The sequence below is a fragment of the Astatotilapia calliptera genome, chromosome 7, assembly GCF_964374335.1.
Source record: "Astatotilapia calliptera chromosome 7, fAstCal68.1, whole genome shotgun sequence".
In the NCBI taxonomy this organism is placed as follows: Eukaryota; Metazoa; Chordata; class Actinopteri; order Cichliformes; family Cichlidae; genus Astatotilapia; species Astatotilapia calliptera.
In genome coordinates, this window is record NC_137428.1 from 19941775 (window position 1) to 19958639 (window position 16865).

General features: G+C 40.9%; 1 protein-coding gene across 5 annotated transcripts; it reads right to left on the minus strand.

The window, feature by feature from the left end:
- Positions 1–145: 145 nt before the first annotated feature.
- On the minus strand, positions 146–15475 carry hnrpkl (heterogeneous nuclear ribonucleoprotein K, like). 5 transcript variants are annotated; one of them, XM_080303617.1, is made up of 16 exons: positions 15002–15472; positions 13671–13784; positions 12890–12982; positions 12751–12807; positions 11580–11623; positions 10218–10290; positions 8200–8313; positions 7539–7667; positions 7115–7419; positions 6458–6511; positions 6242–6278; positions 4243–4258; positions 2898–2930; positions 2697–2764; positions 2440–2609; positions 146–1760 (listed from the first exon to the last, which is right to left on the minus strand). In XM_080303617.1, the coding sequence occupies exons 2-16, from the start codon at positions 13734–13736 to the stop codon at positions 1730–1732; spliced, it is 1290 nt and encodes a 429-aa protein (XP_080159743.1). In that variant the 5' UTR covers positions 13737–13784; positions 15002–15472; the 3' UTR covers positions 146–1729. The 5 variants fall into 5 exon arrangements, 4 of the variants coding, with proteins under 4 accessions (XP_080159743.1, XP_080159741.1, XP_080159742.1 ...); XM_080303615.1 differs by having other exon boundaries at positions 13671–13787; XM_080303616.1 differs by lacking the exon at positions 15002–15472 and adding an exon at positions 14717–14982 and having other exon boundaries at positions 13671–13787.
- Positions 15476–16865: the final 1390 nt, after the last annotated feature.

Below are 16865 nucleotides of genomic sequence, written 5' to 3' on the forward strand. Positions count from 1 at the left end.
TTTCCGGTGTTAACCAGCGAACTACGGATGCATGTGAGAGAGCAACTGGCTGACACACTTCACCATGTCCGTAAACCAATTACATGTACTACAAAGACAGCAGCGCAGTATTGCTCCGCTGAAATAAAAACAAATAGACACACACTTACACTTTGTGGGCTGTGACACAGACTTTATTTACTAAACACCTGCAAGTACTACACAGAAAAATCACCACTCCTGGACTCACAAATCCTTTGACATCAAACTGCAAAGAAAAGAGGGGGGGGGGGGGGGGGGAGAGTATCTTAAGAAATCAATTCACAGAACTCTAAAAATCCTTCTCCAAAAATTAAAATAATGAAAAAAAAAATGCAAGAATAAAATGGATCCAACTGATCAGCTCTTAAGGTTGGAAGATTTCAGCGAGTCCATCCCTGTGAGTGGTAGAAAAGAAATAATGGAAAGACAACTAAAGATTACCAAATCTGTCTTTTTTTGTTGTTCTTCTTGTTTTTTGGCCCCAAAGTATTAAGTAATCTGGGCCGTTCTAAACACTCATAAAATTACTGTTTTTTTATGTAAATATATACACACTTTATACAGCTTTTTGCCTTTCAAAGAAAGACGATTACACACACACAAAAAAAAAAAAAAAAAAAATCTTAAAACTTTCTTTATGCATACCACACTGGCACAAGTATCCCGACTTAAAAAAAAAAAGAAAAGATATTTTGGGAAATAGGTTTATTTATTTCCTGCCTGATAAAATATGAAGCTAGCACCATCACGGATTAGAAAGTACACCCACAGTACAAACACTTCAAAAGTTCACAATTTTCACAAATCTTCTGTTTGATCCATAAAAAAAACTGTTTATGAGAATTATAAACTGAAAGGTTTCTAAAATAGGCACCAATGGGTTACAAGCAGATATTATTTGTGCTGAGAGGAAGGCCAAAAGTACATTTTAGCTTCTTTCTGTACAACATAAACAACAACAAGATACAGCATGTTCATCTGTGGACTGATGGGTGGAATTTCTGCTGCATGCATTCACTTTTGTGCTAGAGTAAGCCAACAGGCTGTGGTGCTAGCTTCATACTGACCCTCCAGACATGAGGCTGGCATCTCAATTCTTCTCTGCTTTCTACTTTAGCGTAATAGACATAAATAAATTCATTTCCCAAACAATCTCACTGAACCCCATCATTCAAAAAAGAAAAAGAAAGAAAGCACTTCATTACTTCATTTAACAGTGAGAAAAAAGGTGTTGGAGGTCGTGTAAAAACTGAAGTTTATTCAAAAGGCTTTGAACCATTCCAACACCATGCATCTTCATTTGGAAAGTGTGCTTAAAACTTTAAGGGAAAGAAAAAAAATAAATCAAACAAACATAATGATTCAAACAAAACTATTACATTCTGCATGCTGTACTGAAATAAAAGAAACAAGGGCCAGAGGTTGGCTCTCACAACACCGAAAGTCATCACACAGATGGGTTTACTCCAGTGACGGCACAAGAATCTCTTAAAAGTAATCACACCAGCACAGAAAAACTTGTTGACTGCTGTTTGACAGCTTAAGATTTGTCAAAATAAAAACTGCAACACAGCTAGGCGGTGTAGTGTGTGTGTGTGTTTGTGTGGAAGGGGCATGTCTACCCAAAGCAGAGGAATGTAGGCTCTGAATAGCAGGAACAAACAGTATGGCAGCATGGCTTCACTCTTCTGCTTCTTCTCTTTTCTTCCTAGAAGAACCGACCTGAGTACTGCCTCACGCTGAAATAAAAGACAGATAAAAGGTAAGGACGAAACATCAGAAATATTTATGTTAACAGAAACATGGCACGGGTTAAGAAGTTGTAAATCCAGATGTGGAAAAATTGTTAAGCATTTTCCACATGAAGCACATTTGTAAGTTAAAAAAAAAGTAACGCAAGGTCAAAGCTGGAAATAAATTCTGTCTGCAAGAAGCGACCCGACCAACTGGTGAGACCAGCTTAGCCATTTAGTGGTGAGAGGGAGCACAGTGAAATGAAAAGCTCCACAAGATGAAACACTGTTTTCATCATTCATTAATCAGCCAGACGATCTTAACGCAGACTGTAAAAAGTTACAAAATAGTATAAAATAGTCCAGATCCAAGGTCGTCTTTAAAGCTTCCCCCACCCAAAGCCAGTTTCCATCAAACTTACACTGCAGAATTATTTCATCATCAATTACCCAAAAGAATTGCACAATTTCCGTTAATAAACTGCTTAATCTAGTGATCTTATTAGCTTTCATTTCAGATTTTCCTGGAGAAACTGTGAGTCAAAGTTGACCGATTAAAAGTAAAAAAAATAAATATATACAATTATTTCCATTTGGGTGAGCATGAGCACACAGGTCAGCACAGAAAGGCCTCACTGCTGTGTGGTGTTGATACTGTCCTGGGGAAAATCAGAGGAGTGCGTGCCTGTTCTGCAGCAAGTACTGGGCATTCTGGATCTGGTCCTGTGTCCCTGTGATGGTGATGATGCGGTCCTCAGAGCCCTCTAGTGGTTCATCAATCTTGATGGATGCCCCAGACTCATGGCGGATCTGCTTGATCCTCTGACCGCCTTTACCAATGATGGAGCCTGCCAGCTGCACAACAACCGTAAAGGAGAGTTAAAAAAAAACATACATGAAGGAGTGGCATCTCTTTTCTTGTCATTGCTCACTTTAGCTTACATCTTTTGGGATGGTGACTTGTGTTGTGATGACTGGACCTCCGATATCACTGTACGAGCCTCTGCCGCCTAGGAGGAGTTAAAACCACATAAGGTGGAAGAGGGGAAAAGCCATCTTTAACTAAAGCATGCCAGAAGATGCAACAATCCCTATAGGTTAGGAAACAAAACGCTGGGATAGTAACGATCGATCCCAACTCACCAGACTGAAAGTGATCCCAGGAAGAACTGTTGTCTTTGAAAACATCAAAAAGAAAACAAAGAAAGGAAAAAAATGAAAATGCACCCCAGAACAAAGAAAAGAGAAAAGTGATAGTAAAGAATGTAGCCAGAATGTTCCAGACTTGAGCTGCAGTTCAATTATTGAATCAACGGATTCATTTATCAGTAAAAATAAATGATTTAAATGAAACTCACTGTTTTTAAACTGGTAGACATTGCATGGTTTCATCTTTTCCTTACACAGTAGTATATTCAATAAATAATGAACTTAACTGTTAAACACATCAAGTCAAAGCTGAACTGATAATGGCAATGTGTTAGAAAACCTGTGAGCTAGTCTATACTCACTGATCAGGCATAACATCATGACCACTGGGGTGACAGAGATAACACTGATCATCTTTTCATCATGACACCTGTTAGTGGATGGGATCTCATAGGGAGCAAGTGACGATTTTATCCTCAAAGTTGATGAGAAGAAAGTAATGGACAAGTGCAAGGATTTGAGCAAGTTTTACAAGTGCCAAACTGTGAATGCAAGACAACTGGGTCAGCGTGTCTCCAAAACTGCAGCTCTTGAGGGGTCTTCCCAGTCTGTAGTGGTCAGTATCTGCGAAAAGTGGTCCAAGGAAGGAACAGCAGTGAACCAGTGACAGGGTCATGGGAGGCCAAGGCTCACTGACGCACGTGAGGAGCGAAGGCTGACACGTGTAGTGCGATTTAACAGACAAGCTACTGTAGCTCAAATTGACCACAAGGTCAATGCTGGTTCTGATAGAAAGGTGTCAGAATACACAGTGCATTGCAGTTTGTTGCTTAAGGGGCTGCATAGCCACAGACCAGTCAGGGTGAACGGAGCAATAGAAAAAGGTGACCTGGTCTAACCAATGTTACTTTGACACGTGCCACCTACCTCAGCATTGTTTCCTCCAAATGACCCACTTCTCAATCCATGTGAGCATCTGTGGGATGTGTTGGACAAACAGGCCTGATCCATGGAGGCCCCACCCCACAACTTACAGGACCTACAGGATCTTTTGCTGACAATTGGTGCCAGATACCACAGCACATGGGTTTAGTTGAGTCCATGCCTTGACGGGTCAGAGATGTTTTGACAGCAAAGGGTGGACCGACACAATACTAGGCGGGTGGTCATAATGTTATGCCTGATCGGTGGAGTTGCCCCATGCCTTGCAGCATTGTGGTGTTCCTATAAAACCTCTCAAAAATAAAAGATGAAATTATGAGAATAAAGTCCAAGAAGCCCTGATTTTCCTTTGCTGAACTTGAATTTTTCCAGGAGATTAATAAAGAAGAACACTCACCATATCCACCTCCACTCTGCATTTCAGGATCAATTGATGGGGGAAAAAATATATATAATATAAGTTTGAATGTCACAGTAAAGACGAAGCTCTCAGAACCTGGAGTAAACTAAATGCTCACTATCCATTCTACATTAAACTACAAACAACTCGTGTACACTCATGCAGACTAAGAACAATCTGATGTTCACCAAGGTGAAGGGGAGTACTCATCCCACAGTATTAAGCGCATCCATTTCAAAGCTTTAAAAAAAATCACACTGAACTTTATAAGAACACCATGTTGTTGGCTAGAAATTTGATCCGAGGGTGAAATAACTCTGGGCCTCTTCATGTGATGATTTGCCTTTCTGAAATTATTCATTTGAATAAAGTTGACCAACAGAAAGGCACATGTTGAAGACCTTTAAAGTACTCGTTAGTAAAGTACTCAGCTTTACCTTCCTAGATCACCACAGAGACTTTCAGTCGTTCATATATTTGAAGCACATAAAAGCATCATCAGTTTGAGTTCACAATACTGCCAAGAACAGCTGCAGCTTTTGTGGGGAAGTTCAAGAAAAACCCAATTTTGACTACGCTGCCTCTTACACAGGCGGCTTTTCAGCTGCTCAGCTCACACATGTCTGATAGAACAGATATGCTTCTATTTTAATCAGCCTGTACGAGTCCTCGTAGACTCCATACGTGCCCCAAAACACATTTACACTTTCCAGGATTCTGTTCTGCTGGTTTGTGCAGTGACTCGGCTGGAAGTTGTCAGTGACTTGTGCTGCTAAACACAAACGATGCATTGCTGATCACGCTACAACTTCCCTGTAGACAATTTAGGCCTTTTCTGTATTTATTTCTTTATTTTAAATAAACCACTTAAATGGCTCAGAAACAAGGACACCAATTCAATTTAAGGTGGGAACACATGTGAATATATAGTCGGGGCAATAATTATTTCATCCTCCATTTACTACTTCAAAAGAAATGAGCATTACCGTTAACATTCAAAATTAGGTGTACCCATCCTTTTAAAGGAAGATATAAATATAGTTCATATACGGTGATGCACTGTGAGGGATAACCAGCTGCCTCTCCAGTAAGTTCCAGTAAAGCCTATTTTACAGTAATATGGCTGTCAAGTACACAAACTATCTGCTTGCATACAGGCCTAAAAAAAAAAAAAAAAAAAAAAAAAAAAAGGCCTTTTGAACATCTGAACACTTCAATGTCAACTGGAAGCTGTCACTGTAGTTTTGATTACTTTTTCCAGCATTTGTCTGTAGCTCTTTTACTGTAAACCTCTTTCTTTGTATTAAAGTGCACCTTAAAAGCTTAGCCATGGGTAAGATCTGTCAAGTAGCAAATTGGCTGCAAGTCCCACATCTATTACACCGATTGCATTTAATTTATATGTGACGATGTTTACTTGTTAACTCAGATGAGTAGAGCGGTGACAAGCGTTAATGCTAAAAATAATCAGTTGATGCTTTCACTCCTGAAATTCTTGTTTCACAAAGAAAAAGAAATAATATTATACTTTACATGATAAACGTCAGTTTTTGCTCTTTTCTTAGACACTTTAAACTCACTTTAAAGGATTAACTGACATCTCTTGATGCCTATGTGATGAAATTAATGCTTCTGTATTACTATTAAAACATTTTTTTGCAGCTTTAAACCTACAGGGAAACAGTTTAGGACTCGCTTTGGCTTCTGCTCATTTGCTAGCCTGGTGGATCTCCGGACTACGTACTCAGCTGCTCTGTGGTAACCACGGAGACAACAGTTGCCTGGCAACAACAGGCCTACATCAGTGTGCATACATAGTGGGGGGAGAAGAAAAAAAAAAAGCAGCTTGGTGTTGAAGCCACTGCGCTTGTACGAAAGTGAGAAAAAGAAATTCCAATCATATGATCTAAAGCAGGATTCACAAACACAAACTACACAGAAGCAGGAAGCGACACATACGGATTAGCATTACAGAAGCACTAGTAAACACACTCACCATGCTGTCATAACGGTCTCCTCTGCCTCTTCTGTCACTACAGACAAAAAGGTAAATGTTAACACAGTTCCTCCAACATAGGGGACACGTGTGACAGGGCAAGCAGACTCCACTGATGACCTCTGATCAGGTCTGAACTATGGCTTCACCTCCTGACGAACTTTCAGTGTCTTCTGCTCTTAAGACAAATTATTTTGTATTGACAATCCTACTCACCTTGGTCTGTCATCCATGCTACCATGATAGCTGCCATGTGAAAACCTGTCACCTCTGTGGATAATAACAGACAAGGAAAAAGAAGTTGGTGAAACACTATATATGCCTATACACAAACATACACATAATACCTATAAATTAACAGGAATCTAATAGTGCTTTTTAGATCCAAACTTTATTGGAGAAATAAGATCGTTTTACAAAGAGTAGGAAAAAAATGCCTATAGCTAATTTTCACCTTCATTTTAATAACACTTAGGGTGGGTGAATGCTGACTAGGCTCATCACCTCTGCTGATTTGAATTTGGACTGAACTTTGGCTGCATTTGTGGTGTTGGAGCCATTTGCAGCACTGACATAATATGGGCTGGTGTGCAAGAAGTGAGTGCTCCCGTTTTTATAGTATTTAAGTTTTATGTATGTGCACCCAGATGGATGGATGCAACCTATCAACAATAGCCCTAGTTGCCAATTTAGCACTCCTCCCTCTAGTCCAAATACATTCACGTTTGGCTTGGTTATGCTAACCATATGGCAACGGCTGACCAGGGGCTTTAAAATGGGAGTTAAAACACCAATGGGTAATGGGCATTATCTATGGCCATCTTTTATATAGTAAGTACAAAAACAGTTCAGATGTGAAAGCACTGCCCTTACCCTCCTCTTGGTGGTGGTGGCGGGGGCAGAGGCAGATTACGAGCACGACTTCCCCCTCGTCCTCTGCTCAGTGGTGGCGGAGGCCCTCGTCTGGGACTCATGTCATCATAATCCCTTCTGGAGGGAGGCATGGGCCTGCTGCCACGAACGGGAGGCATGCGCTCAAAACCGCCACGAACACGAATGGGGAAGCCACCGATGGGTCGTCTGCCCCTCTCTTCAAATAACATAGTAAAGCCACCGTAGTCGTACGTCTCATCATAGAAGTTAGGGTCATAAGGCTGGGCGCGACCTTTGATCGGTGCCTGCAAGGGGAAGGAAAAGAAAATTAAATAGATAATTTATTATTCTTACTGTGAGACATGAACCGCATAATTATAAAGCATGTTAACCCCTTTAACAGATCTCAATGATGTAATCGCACCTCTGACACCAGCTCCAATATAACTTTTATACATTCAACGACGCGCTCTGGCTTTCCTCCAACTAAGACGACTCTGTCTGTCGAGTGTGGACAGCACTCCTGGAACAACTTGATGGTGGTCTGGGTGTTCTGATGCACAAGAACAAAAAGTGTTAGTCTTCTTTCCAGTCTATCAATTTCATCTGTGACCAATTTGCCATTAAAGCTGGTCTAAAGACCAGTTTTGCTAGTGTCATAAATACACATATGAGCTGCGTAGCTAACAATGGCTCGGATAATTGCCCATCTCAATCAAAACGTGTACACTGACAGCTGTCCGGACATATGGAAGATGATGATCTCGATGGGCAGATCAGGTGAATTTAATTGAGGTATAATTAGTTTTTTTTAATTATTCTTACGAGCCAAATTTTGATCACATATACCACATTATCTGATTACAGCTGTAAATAAGTTATATCTGTAATACTCAAAGTATAAACAAGTTATAAAACGTTTGGGAAATACAGATACAACAATAAGGTGGCACAAATAAGTCCTAATAAATCCTAATATATTTCAGATACAATATGCATTAACAATTACAACCTTAATAATTATTCTACAGTCCAGCTTTTGGGGCAGAGCATCGTGAGGATCCTGCTAATCTGGACTCTCTTACCTCTCTTAGCTCCTTTATCTTGGCACCTTTCACTCCGATGATGCCCCCTGCCAAGCTCTGATGGATCAGCAGCCGAAGCTCACAGTCAAAATCAATCCCGCTGTAATGTTGGTACTAAAGAAACACGGCACAAGATCAACAATGTCAGCAGGGTCAGAATATCTGCCTATAGTTTATTACTAAAGTCTTTGGGCAGTAACTTATATGCTGCCAATGTGGCAAAAAACTGCTAAACCTGCTTATAACCGCTAAACATGCAGTGGACTCCAAGCCTTAAATGACCCATGCACACATCTGCATGGGTCACAATCTGGCATTTGGCAAGTCATTTCAAGATTAGAAAATGTGATGCTAAATTTCTATTTCATTGTGGAGCATTATTGAACAAAGCAATGATTAATATGTTTAATGCATTTCAAAATTCACATCAGTGCAGTGTACATTCATATATTTGGACAGTAACTTAATTTTCATCATTTTTGTCCCTCTATGCTACCACATCAGTCTGAAATGGCACATACAGTTGCAGTGGAGCCTTTCAGCTTTTTTAAAGCCTCCAACAAAAATAACTTAAGGAGTCAAAGAAAATTATTTTAAGGGGTTTATTATCTGTTAAGCAATAGCAACCACTTCTATGCATGGAATTTTATAATCCCAAATAAAATGAGGTTTTTTATTGTCAAAAATTATTTGAAAGCAACGACTGACTAGAACGATGCCTCCTTTGTGATGTTTTGTCTTTGCAGCATCACAGTCGGTGAAATCAGGTGAGCGATTTAGACACTGCAGCAGATTCTTCCTCCTGATCTTCAAACTGTTCAGAGTGCTCATACATTAAGTTTTGGGTCATTGTCCACTTGTACTGCAACGTACTGGCTTGACAACTTTGTTGCATTTCGCTGAATCTTAGTATTGCTCTGTAGACTTTCAGAGAAATATAGTATTGTTCTGAAACTGAATATGCCTTTCATCAGTTTTGGTACATTCATTAGAATGTACACAAACAATCGGTCTACTCCTAATCTTCCCGTTTTTCTGATGTATTTGGTTTGTTTGGGCAAAGCAAACCCATGGCCTGTATTTATATTAACTTCTCCTTTGACCGTCTGCTTTAGGCTCACAAAGCTTTCAAATGCGATCACCTCCAGTCTTTTTAACCTGCTTAATTTATAAAGAAATATAAGCGTGCACTTCAACTGCATCGTGATTGTTTCATTTCAAACCGATTTCAAATCTGTTACTTAAGCATAAACAGTCATTTGAATCAATCCAATGTGGTTTTGTAAATTCTCTCCCCATCAGTATTAACAAGTATGATAATAACTGTTACAAACCGCTTTTAGAAAAGATATTTAGAGAAGATTTAAAGCAGCTCACATGCTCACAGCTCACATAAAGACTTTAAGACAGGGCAAGAAGAACTCTCAATAAATCACGATAGCATTTACCAAAGACAAAAAACTACAGTGACACATACTAAGATCATTAATAAGCATAATTCAACAAAAAAGAAACTAGAACCATTATATCTGTGAGTAGTCTAGCGATAAGCTAATTAAGCATGGTCAAATGACTGGAATGACAACCAGGAAGTGGTTATGACAAAGACCCAGTGAGTCTCAGTAAAGCTAATGAAAATTTTGTTGTGTAAGCACATAACTACTGCTATTGCACAGCATCACTGGTGGGACATATGGCTGCGTGTAGGGCTGCAAAAATTCAGAATATATCAGGAACTACCTGCTGTGGCGACCCCTTGTGAATATGGAAGCAGATAAAAGTAGCTTACTATTATTATTAGCATTTTATCAATGCATGCTGGGTGCAGCTGGATACAATGTACCAGCTCTGTGTTATATTAACTTAAAGCATGAAAGGTCAGGAATAAAAGAAATAAGATCTTCCAGTCAGATTCAGTTGTGATTTTTCTTTTTTGCAACATATAAACATATCTCATAAACAGATACCATCAACCTTTCTGCTCTTTGTTTATATGCACAATTATTATGACAGCTTACCTCTTCAAGAGTCGGTATGATTTTCAACAGAATCTCTCCAATAGTGTCGATACTGGCATTCACACTCAGGATCCTGTCAGGAACCATTTTAGCCAAAAGGAAGCAAGGCGTTACAAGAAGAACAAGAGAGAAGGACAGAAAGCAAAACCTGATAAAAAATAAATAAACAAATAAAGAAGAAGCAGTCCAGCAAACATTTATGAACACACTTACGAAAGGTTTAAAAACTAAAAAAAGGAAAAAATAAGACTGCTAAATGCTACACAAAAAAATAAGAATTCTTCATAACTTTTCCCCAACACTACACTGACTAAATAAGCAGCTGACATGCACTGATTATAATATTATTTTTAAAGACAAGCTTGGGGAGGATGGGCGGTTTCAGAGCGGCTCAAATTAATGTGATTGCGGCCACACAGAGTTGGGAAAGAGGGGTTTAAAAAGAGAGAGAGAGATCTTCTATAACCATCCCACCACCAAGTTGGGGAAAAGGAAGGTAATAACTTAACACATTATCTTGTATTGACAACTGCGCCACCAGCACACCTTCTCTTTGTGACCAGGAGTTGGGAAAGAGGGTGGGGAACAGGTGGGGAGGAGAGGGGCTTGGGGCTGAGGTGAGGAGAGGACGAGGTGGGTAGTAGAGAACAGCAACAGAGCAGAGGGGTTTAGACTGGGAAAAGAAATGTGAGTGGTTGCCAACTACTCTGTGGCACAGAACAGGAACGGGGGTGGGAGGGTTATGAAAGGTTTGGGCAGGCAGCGCTGATCTGATGTGGCCTGAGAGGAATTTAACACAAGGGGATGCAGCACCATGAAATAAAAAGAAACAACAATAATGAGTGACAGACACGAAGACGGAGCCTCCGGACAAGAGCCAGTGCGCTCTCTCATGGACAGTGATGCTGAGAGTGGGGGTGGGAAGCGAGAGGGCCAGGTGAGCCACAGAGGAGGAGGACAGAGTGAGATAAAGATGTCTGCTTTCCACAAGATTTATGGTAAAATTAAACATCACAGAAAGGAAATTAAAAAAAAAAAATACATATAAATAAACAGCATCTGACCGCTGCGTTGCTAATTATGTAAAACACCAACTACTTGGTAGTGGGCTGTCAGTGATTCTCTGCATGGACAATAAACTGTAATAACAAAAGGTCCAACTCAATGGAGAGGCTGAAAATGGACAGGAAAAAAAGGAGAAAAAAAGGAACAAACACGTCTCTTACAAGTGGAGGGGGGGGGGGGGGGGGGGTATACTGTCATGTATATCAAAATGTTAAAAGTCAAACAGAAGGCAGATTATCAAAGACATGTGATTCACTGTTCTAATCAGGCAGTGAGGCAATAACTGGTGGGACATACCGCTCTGGGCCACTGCTGTCTGGGACTGATACACTGGCATTGTACTGCATGGGCCGAGGAGGTGGTGGTGGTGGTGGTTGTGGTGGTGGTTGTGGTGGAGGAGGTTGGCATTGGGCAGGGGCATTCAATCACAAGATGTCAAGTTAGGTGCCCGATTAAGGAGGGGCACAGTTTATGGGCAGGGCCAACCGGGAGTGTCAGGTGGGCGGGCGGGCGTTCGGGGGCGGGCGGAGGTTGGGCCAACGTCAAGGTGGGCAACGCAGGAGGGGCATGTCGATCCAGTACATGGGCAACGGAGGAAGGTGGCCAAAAGTAAAGACAAAAAAATAAAAAAAAAAGGAGAAGGGAAGAGGGGGAGAAGGAATACATTTTTAATTGAATACACGCTACACGTTGTCCCAAAAGTGAAACTGTGGTGAGTGAAGAAGAACAGGAAGTGTGACCTGGACAAAGATATGTTTAATAAGCAGTTTGGAGCACTAGACAGATTTATGTCCCTGAAAAGGCTTTCCAGTCAAGGCTTTCAGGCACCTGTTGTCACTTCAAGGTCAAACATAGCTTCAACAGTTTGGGGAAATGTAATTAGGTTGAAACTCACAAACACAGGACTGGGGGGGGGAGAAAAAAAAAAAAAAAAAAGGGGGGGGGGGGGGGGGTATCCAAAAAAACCTAACAAAAAAAATCCCAAAACACAGCTGTCTAACAGGACCTTCCTGGTCTGTCCACACGAGCCAAGTTGGTTTCATCATAGTAACAGTGCATGTCAATTCTAGATACAATAGTAAAAGCATGCCGCCAAAAAATCCAATTCTGCAGGAATGCAGAAATCATTTGGTAATTTGTTTTGACACTTTGGGTTTTCTTTAAATAAATTATTTCTCCTCTTGTGTCAAGAAAACCTTCAATTCTTCATCATCTTCATGTTTAAAGAGCACAAATGTAATCATAGAACTTCGTTAGACTGAATCCCAGATATAAGGACAGCACAAGTGATGGGACACAATAGCTAAACATCGGCCCAAGGCGTTGGTGAGCAGGCCAGTGGCAGTCAACAAGGCAGATATAAATTTAAAAGAAAAGAGAGGTTCTGCAAAAGAGGGGGCAGGCATTAGCTGGCAAAACTGTCCCCTCAATTGCAGACATATTTGCAGATTTTTATCTGTGTACTCACATCTGTGCGCAGGGCTTTTATGTTCTTGCCACCCTTTCCAATAACAGCACCGGCATTCTGTGAAGAAAAAAAAAATTTTGATGAAAAGGTGAAGAAAACAGCAATGCAGTCCCAACAGCTGATGTGTGAGTCTTTTTACTTTGCTCTGAAGCAGCACTCGCAGCTCCACCATCTCATCTGTGTTGCGTGAACGTTTGAAGGCCTGCTCCTCATCCATGTCCTCAGCTGGGCGCTTACCTAAAGAGACAGGTGATTTGGTCAAACGGAGACGGGCAGTAACTCTGAACGCAGTACTCAAACAAGTAGTTCAGGGTAATTGTAATAATATATATATAAACATAAAAAACACACTTGTTGTTCTTCCAAGACATTGTTACCATAGTATTCTATAACACCAAACAACACAAACAATTTAGAACTGAGTTGCCTTACCGTTAGGGAAAATAAATTGGGGGAAAGAACCAAATTAACATTACCGGCTAAAGCCACTGAAAGCTTAGAAAAAGTGACAAAAACATAACTACACGTCAGGAGCTAGGTCTACGCCATGTTCCACCCAAAGAACAGGTTTCATTTAGCGGCCAACTGCATCCTGGAAGAAGTCCAACACCACCGTGTACCCTTCCTGGATTAAAACATGGGACAGACCTGCTCAGGGCCCACAGAACAGCAGTATGCTGTACAGGCGAATCCCTCAACCATCTGACATGTGCACATGCTATGAAGCATAAGCCAGTTTCTTTTCCCCTACCTCTCTCCTTTCCTTAAACAAACTAATTACCATTTGTATCTGCAGACTGTACTTCATGCCGGATGACATGACAGACAGGCTTAGCTTATTTTTAAAAGCAGGACCTCATTTACATCTTTACATTACTCTAATGAATTGCTTAACTCATCAACATAAACCTGTGTGGGACCTTACCATTAGTGTCAGTGTTGCTGAATGAGATGTCTTCGTCCTGCTGTTTGCCTTTCACCTCCATTGTCTTTCACCTGCAGCGGGAAAAACAAACAGGTTCCTCTCCCTGGATCTGCTAAACGGAGGGGATCAAATGATACAATCAGTCAAACGGCATACAGTACATGCAGGGACACACCTGATCAAATAATCTGAAGGAGTTGGCCAATATTATCAGCAGACATTGACCTATCACAGTCATTACTTAAAAAGTATCAGTCAGCCACTACAACTATAGCATGTATTTTTCTAAGTACGTGAATTAGCCAATTGCAGATATGACTGATTAACTGCCTGCAATATAAAGTGACCACTGAATGTTCCCACAGCCCAGTGTGCCTATAAACTGAGCTGTGGAATTATACCACCACAATCAAAAGATGAGATGAAGCAGAAAATCCTCACAAAACAGATGCTGCCACCAAAGAATTTGGGGAATTTATTCTTGATAGTTGTCTGCAACAACACGTGACTAAGCTACGTGCAGCACACGAAATTCATAAGCATGTATGTATTTGCTCAGGCACCATCCCGCAGTACTTCATCACAGAGATAATAATCTAGGATTGGACATGTGAAAGTGTGGTAGCTCCTGAGTGTTGCTGGCCTGCATGCACTGTACTGTACAAACGCAGCCCACCTAAATGCGCTGCCTACTGTTGCTAGCCAAGTACTGTACATGCTGTCTGGACCTCTGCAGGCCTTGCTAAACTTAAAAGGAGTGCCAGTCAACGCCCACATAGATCAGGAATTAACAGCACCCGTTTTAACCACCAAGAGCCGCCACAGACACCTAACGGTTAAAGAGGAGAGTCCAGAAAACACAAACACGTATGTGCGCTAATGTCATCCAGAGCACATTAGCCGTTTGAGAAAGGTCCAACAAATGGCTAATATCGAGTCTTTTTTCTCCCCTTGGTTTTCATCAAAAATGAAATTCAAAACAGCAACCCGAGGTGACTGGACATTAGAGAAACTGCTCCCGAAAGAAAATGTGTTTATCACCTGATGCCTGCGAATAAGTTAGCTATCTGTTAACGGTACTGACATTGCGCTCCCAAGCTAACAGCGCTGCAAAGCTAGCCAGTTGGTGTGTTTTACGAGGCGTGCCTATCAGCTCCACTGTCCACGTTGTGACTGTACAAAACCGCAAATAACAGCAGAGCTACGCGGCTATCCTGCTAATGTCAGCCGTCAAGTCTTGTTTAATCGCCGACAGCTTGCGAACAGATCGAATGACGCCACGTTACAAACCGAGCTATGAAATGTACAACAAACAGAAAAACAAACCTGGGGCTAAAAAACTACGTTCACTGCGGTCCTCAGCGTTCAGCGGTCGCCTCGCCTTGAAACGTTTTCAGCACGGAAACACACGCTGTGGATGAGCTCGATTCGTCGACCCTCTCCCGGTGGCTCCAAGTCAACACCGGCGGGCGGGGCTAAGGCACGTTAGATCCGCCGAAAGGAAACTTTGTACCCGTAATGGGACAATGTATCAGACACCCTCCTCTAAATATTTTGGGAATTTCTGGTCCTGAATTCAGACTGCCTGGCTAATTAAACTTGCTTCATATGAACGTCAATAAGAAATAAGATTGGAAAGGTGGAAATTTAGTGCGATTAAACATTTACATATTTATTTTAAACAGTGTGAGTAGCTTAACCATTCTTTAAAAAGATCGGACAAACAGCATAGGTCGTGTGGTTAATTCAAAAAAGAAAAAAAAGAAATTTGAAAACATCATGTTACTAACCACTCCTTAAAAACATTTGTTTCGCATTTCCTTTGCTCTGCTGTATCTACATTTATGCTGCTTGTTAAATTACACCCTGAATTTAGAAGATGTAATTACACGTCACAATGCTGGCAAAGAAACATAAGTGAGAGGGAGTATTATGGACTGTGAAAATATTTGTTAGCATTTTCTGGTGGAAGATGTAGGAAGCCACCTGAAAGAAATCACATTTGTTGTGTTTGAAATCAAACTATTGTGCGAGTGAGGCCTATATAAAGAGAGCAAGTGGATATTCCAGGATTTATATCAGCAGTGCCACAGCTGCATTAGTGCAACAGGCTTCGAACAGAGGCACTATTAGAGAGAGAGTGACACATGGCACTCAGAGGTTCCTGAATGGGAACATTTTTCAACGGCAAAGCTAGGAGTAAAAACTCCAAGAGCAAAAAGTTTTTGGTTTTGGATTGGAGTGTTTTTGGTATCATATCTAAGGGCGAACTTTTTAAGTGGTTTTGATTAGTGATTGTGTACATGACGTGAAATGAAAGATGGGTTGGAGATTGATTCTAATTATTGGTTCAAAGTGACTTGCTCTTATCGTGGACTTGGATGTTTCAGAACTGACACCATATGAACAAGGACTCGTTTGCGGACGAGCTTCTCTTTTTCCCGCTTGTTCATGCTCATATTCCAGAAGTTAAACTGCCTCGAAGAAGCGATACTTCCAGCTAAGAACACCAACAAGCAGAATTGGGGAAACTGATATACATTTTTATAGATTATTTATAGATATTCCCCATTTTCACAATAAAAGAAATGGCACATTCCACAATCTGTATTCTATTGCATTTTAAAGTGACCCCCCACCCCCACCCCCCCAGACAAGATCACGATCAAATATTATTAATCCAGAGCCACCAGCTGGCTTCCATGCATGTATTGCAAATCAGAAGCCCTGAATCATGCCCATATTTCCTCCATCAATCACCCCCCACACCTTTTCTCAAAGTGTTGTTATGCTTCTTCAGATATATATGCAAGGATCTATTGCAAAATAAAGAGCTCTCTCTTCTCTCTCCTATACTCTGAGGTTGCCATGGAGACAGATATAATTCAGTTCTTGATGTTTCTCTTAAAAAAAAAAGCCTGCGTACATATTTTCATCTGCAACCATAGCGACACTTGACATTGTCCGCGCTATTTGTAAAGACCAAGTCACCATAGCGACACTAACCATCCAGGCTGTGTCACAGATCATGTGTCCTGGCTGCCTCCTCGTCGTGAGTGGAAATTGAGGAATCCGGTGGTAAACATGATCTATTTATTCATTTTGAAAACATATGACCAGCTTGATGTTTTGGCACTGGACAGCAATTACCGAAAAACCAAACAATAAATAAATAAATATTGAACAGAGA

Excerpts from the sequence above, each read along its gene's own strand:
- hnrpkl (XM_080303617.1), bottom strand. The coding sequence starts at position 13,736 with ATGGAGGTGAAAGGCAAACAGCAGGACGAAGACATCTCATTCAGCAAC. Across the intron at positions 12,808-12,889 it reads GAGTGCTGCTTCAGAGCAAA|AATGCCGGTGCTGTTATTGG; the intron begins GTAAAAAGACTC and ends TTTTCTTCACAG. Across the intron at positions 1,761-2,439 it reads CAGTACTTGCTGCAGAACAG|CGTGAGGCAGTACTCAGGTC; the intron begins GCACGCACTCCT and ends CTTTTATTTCAG.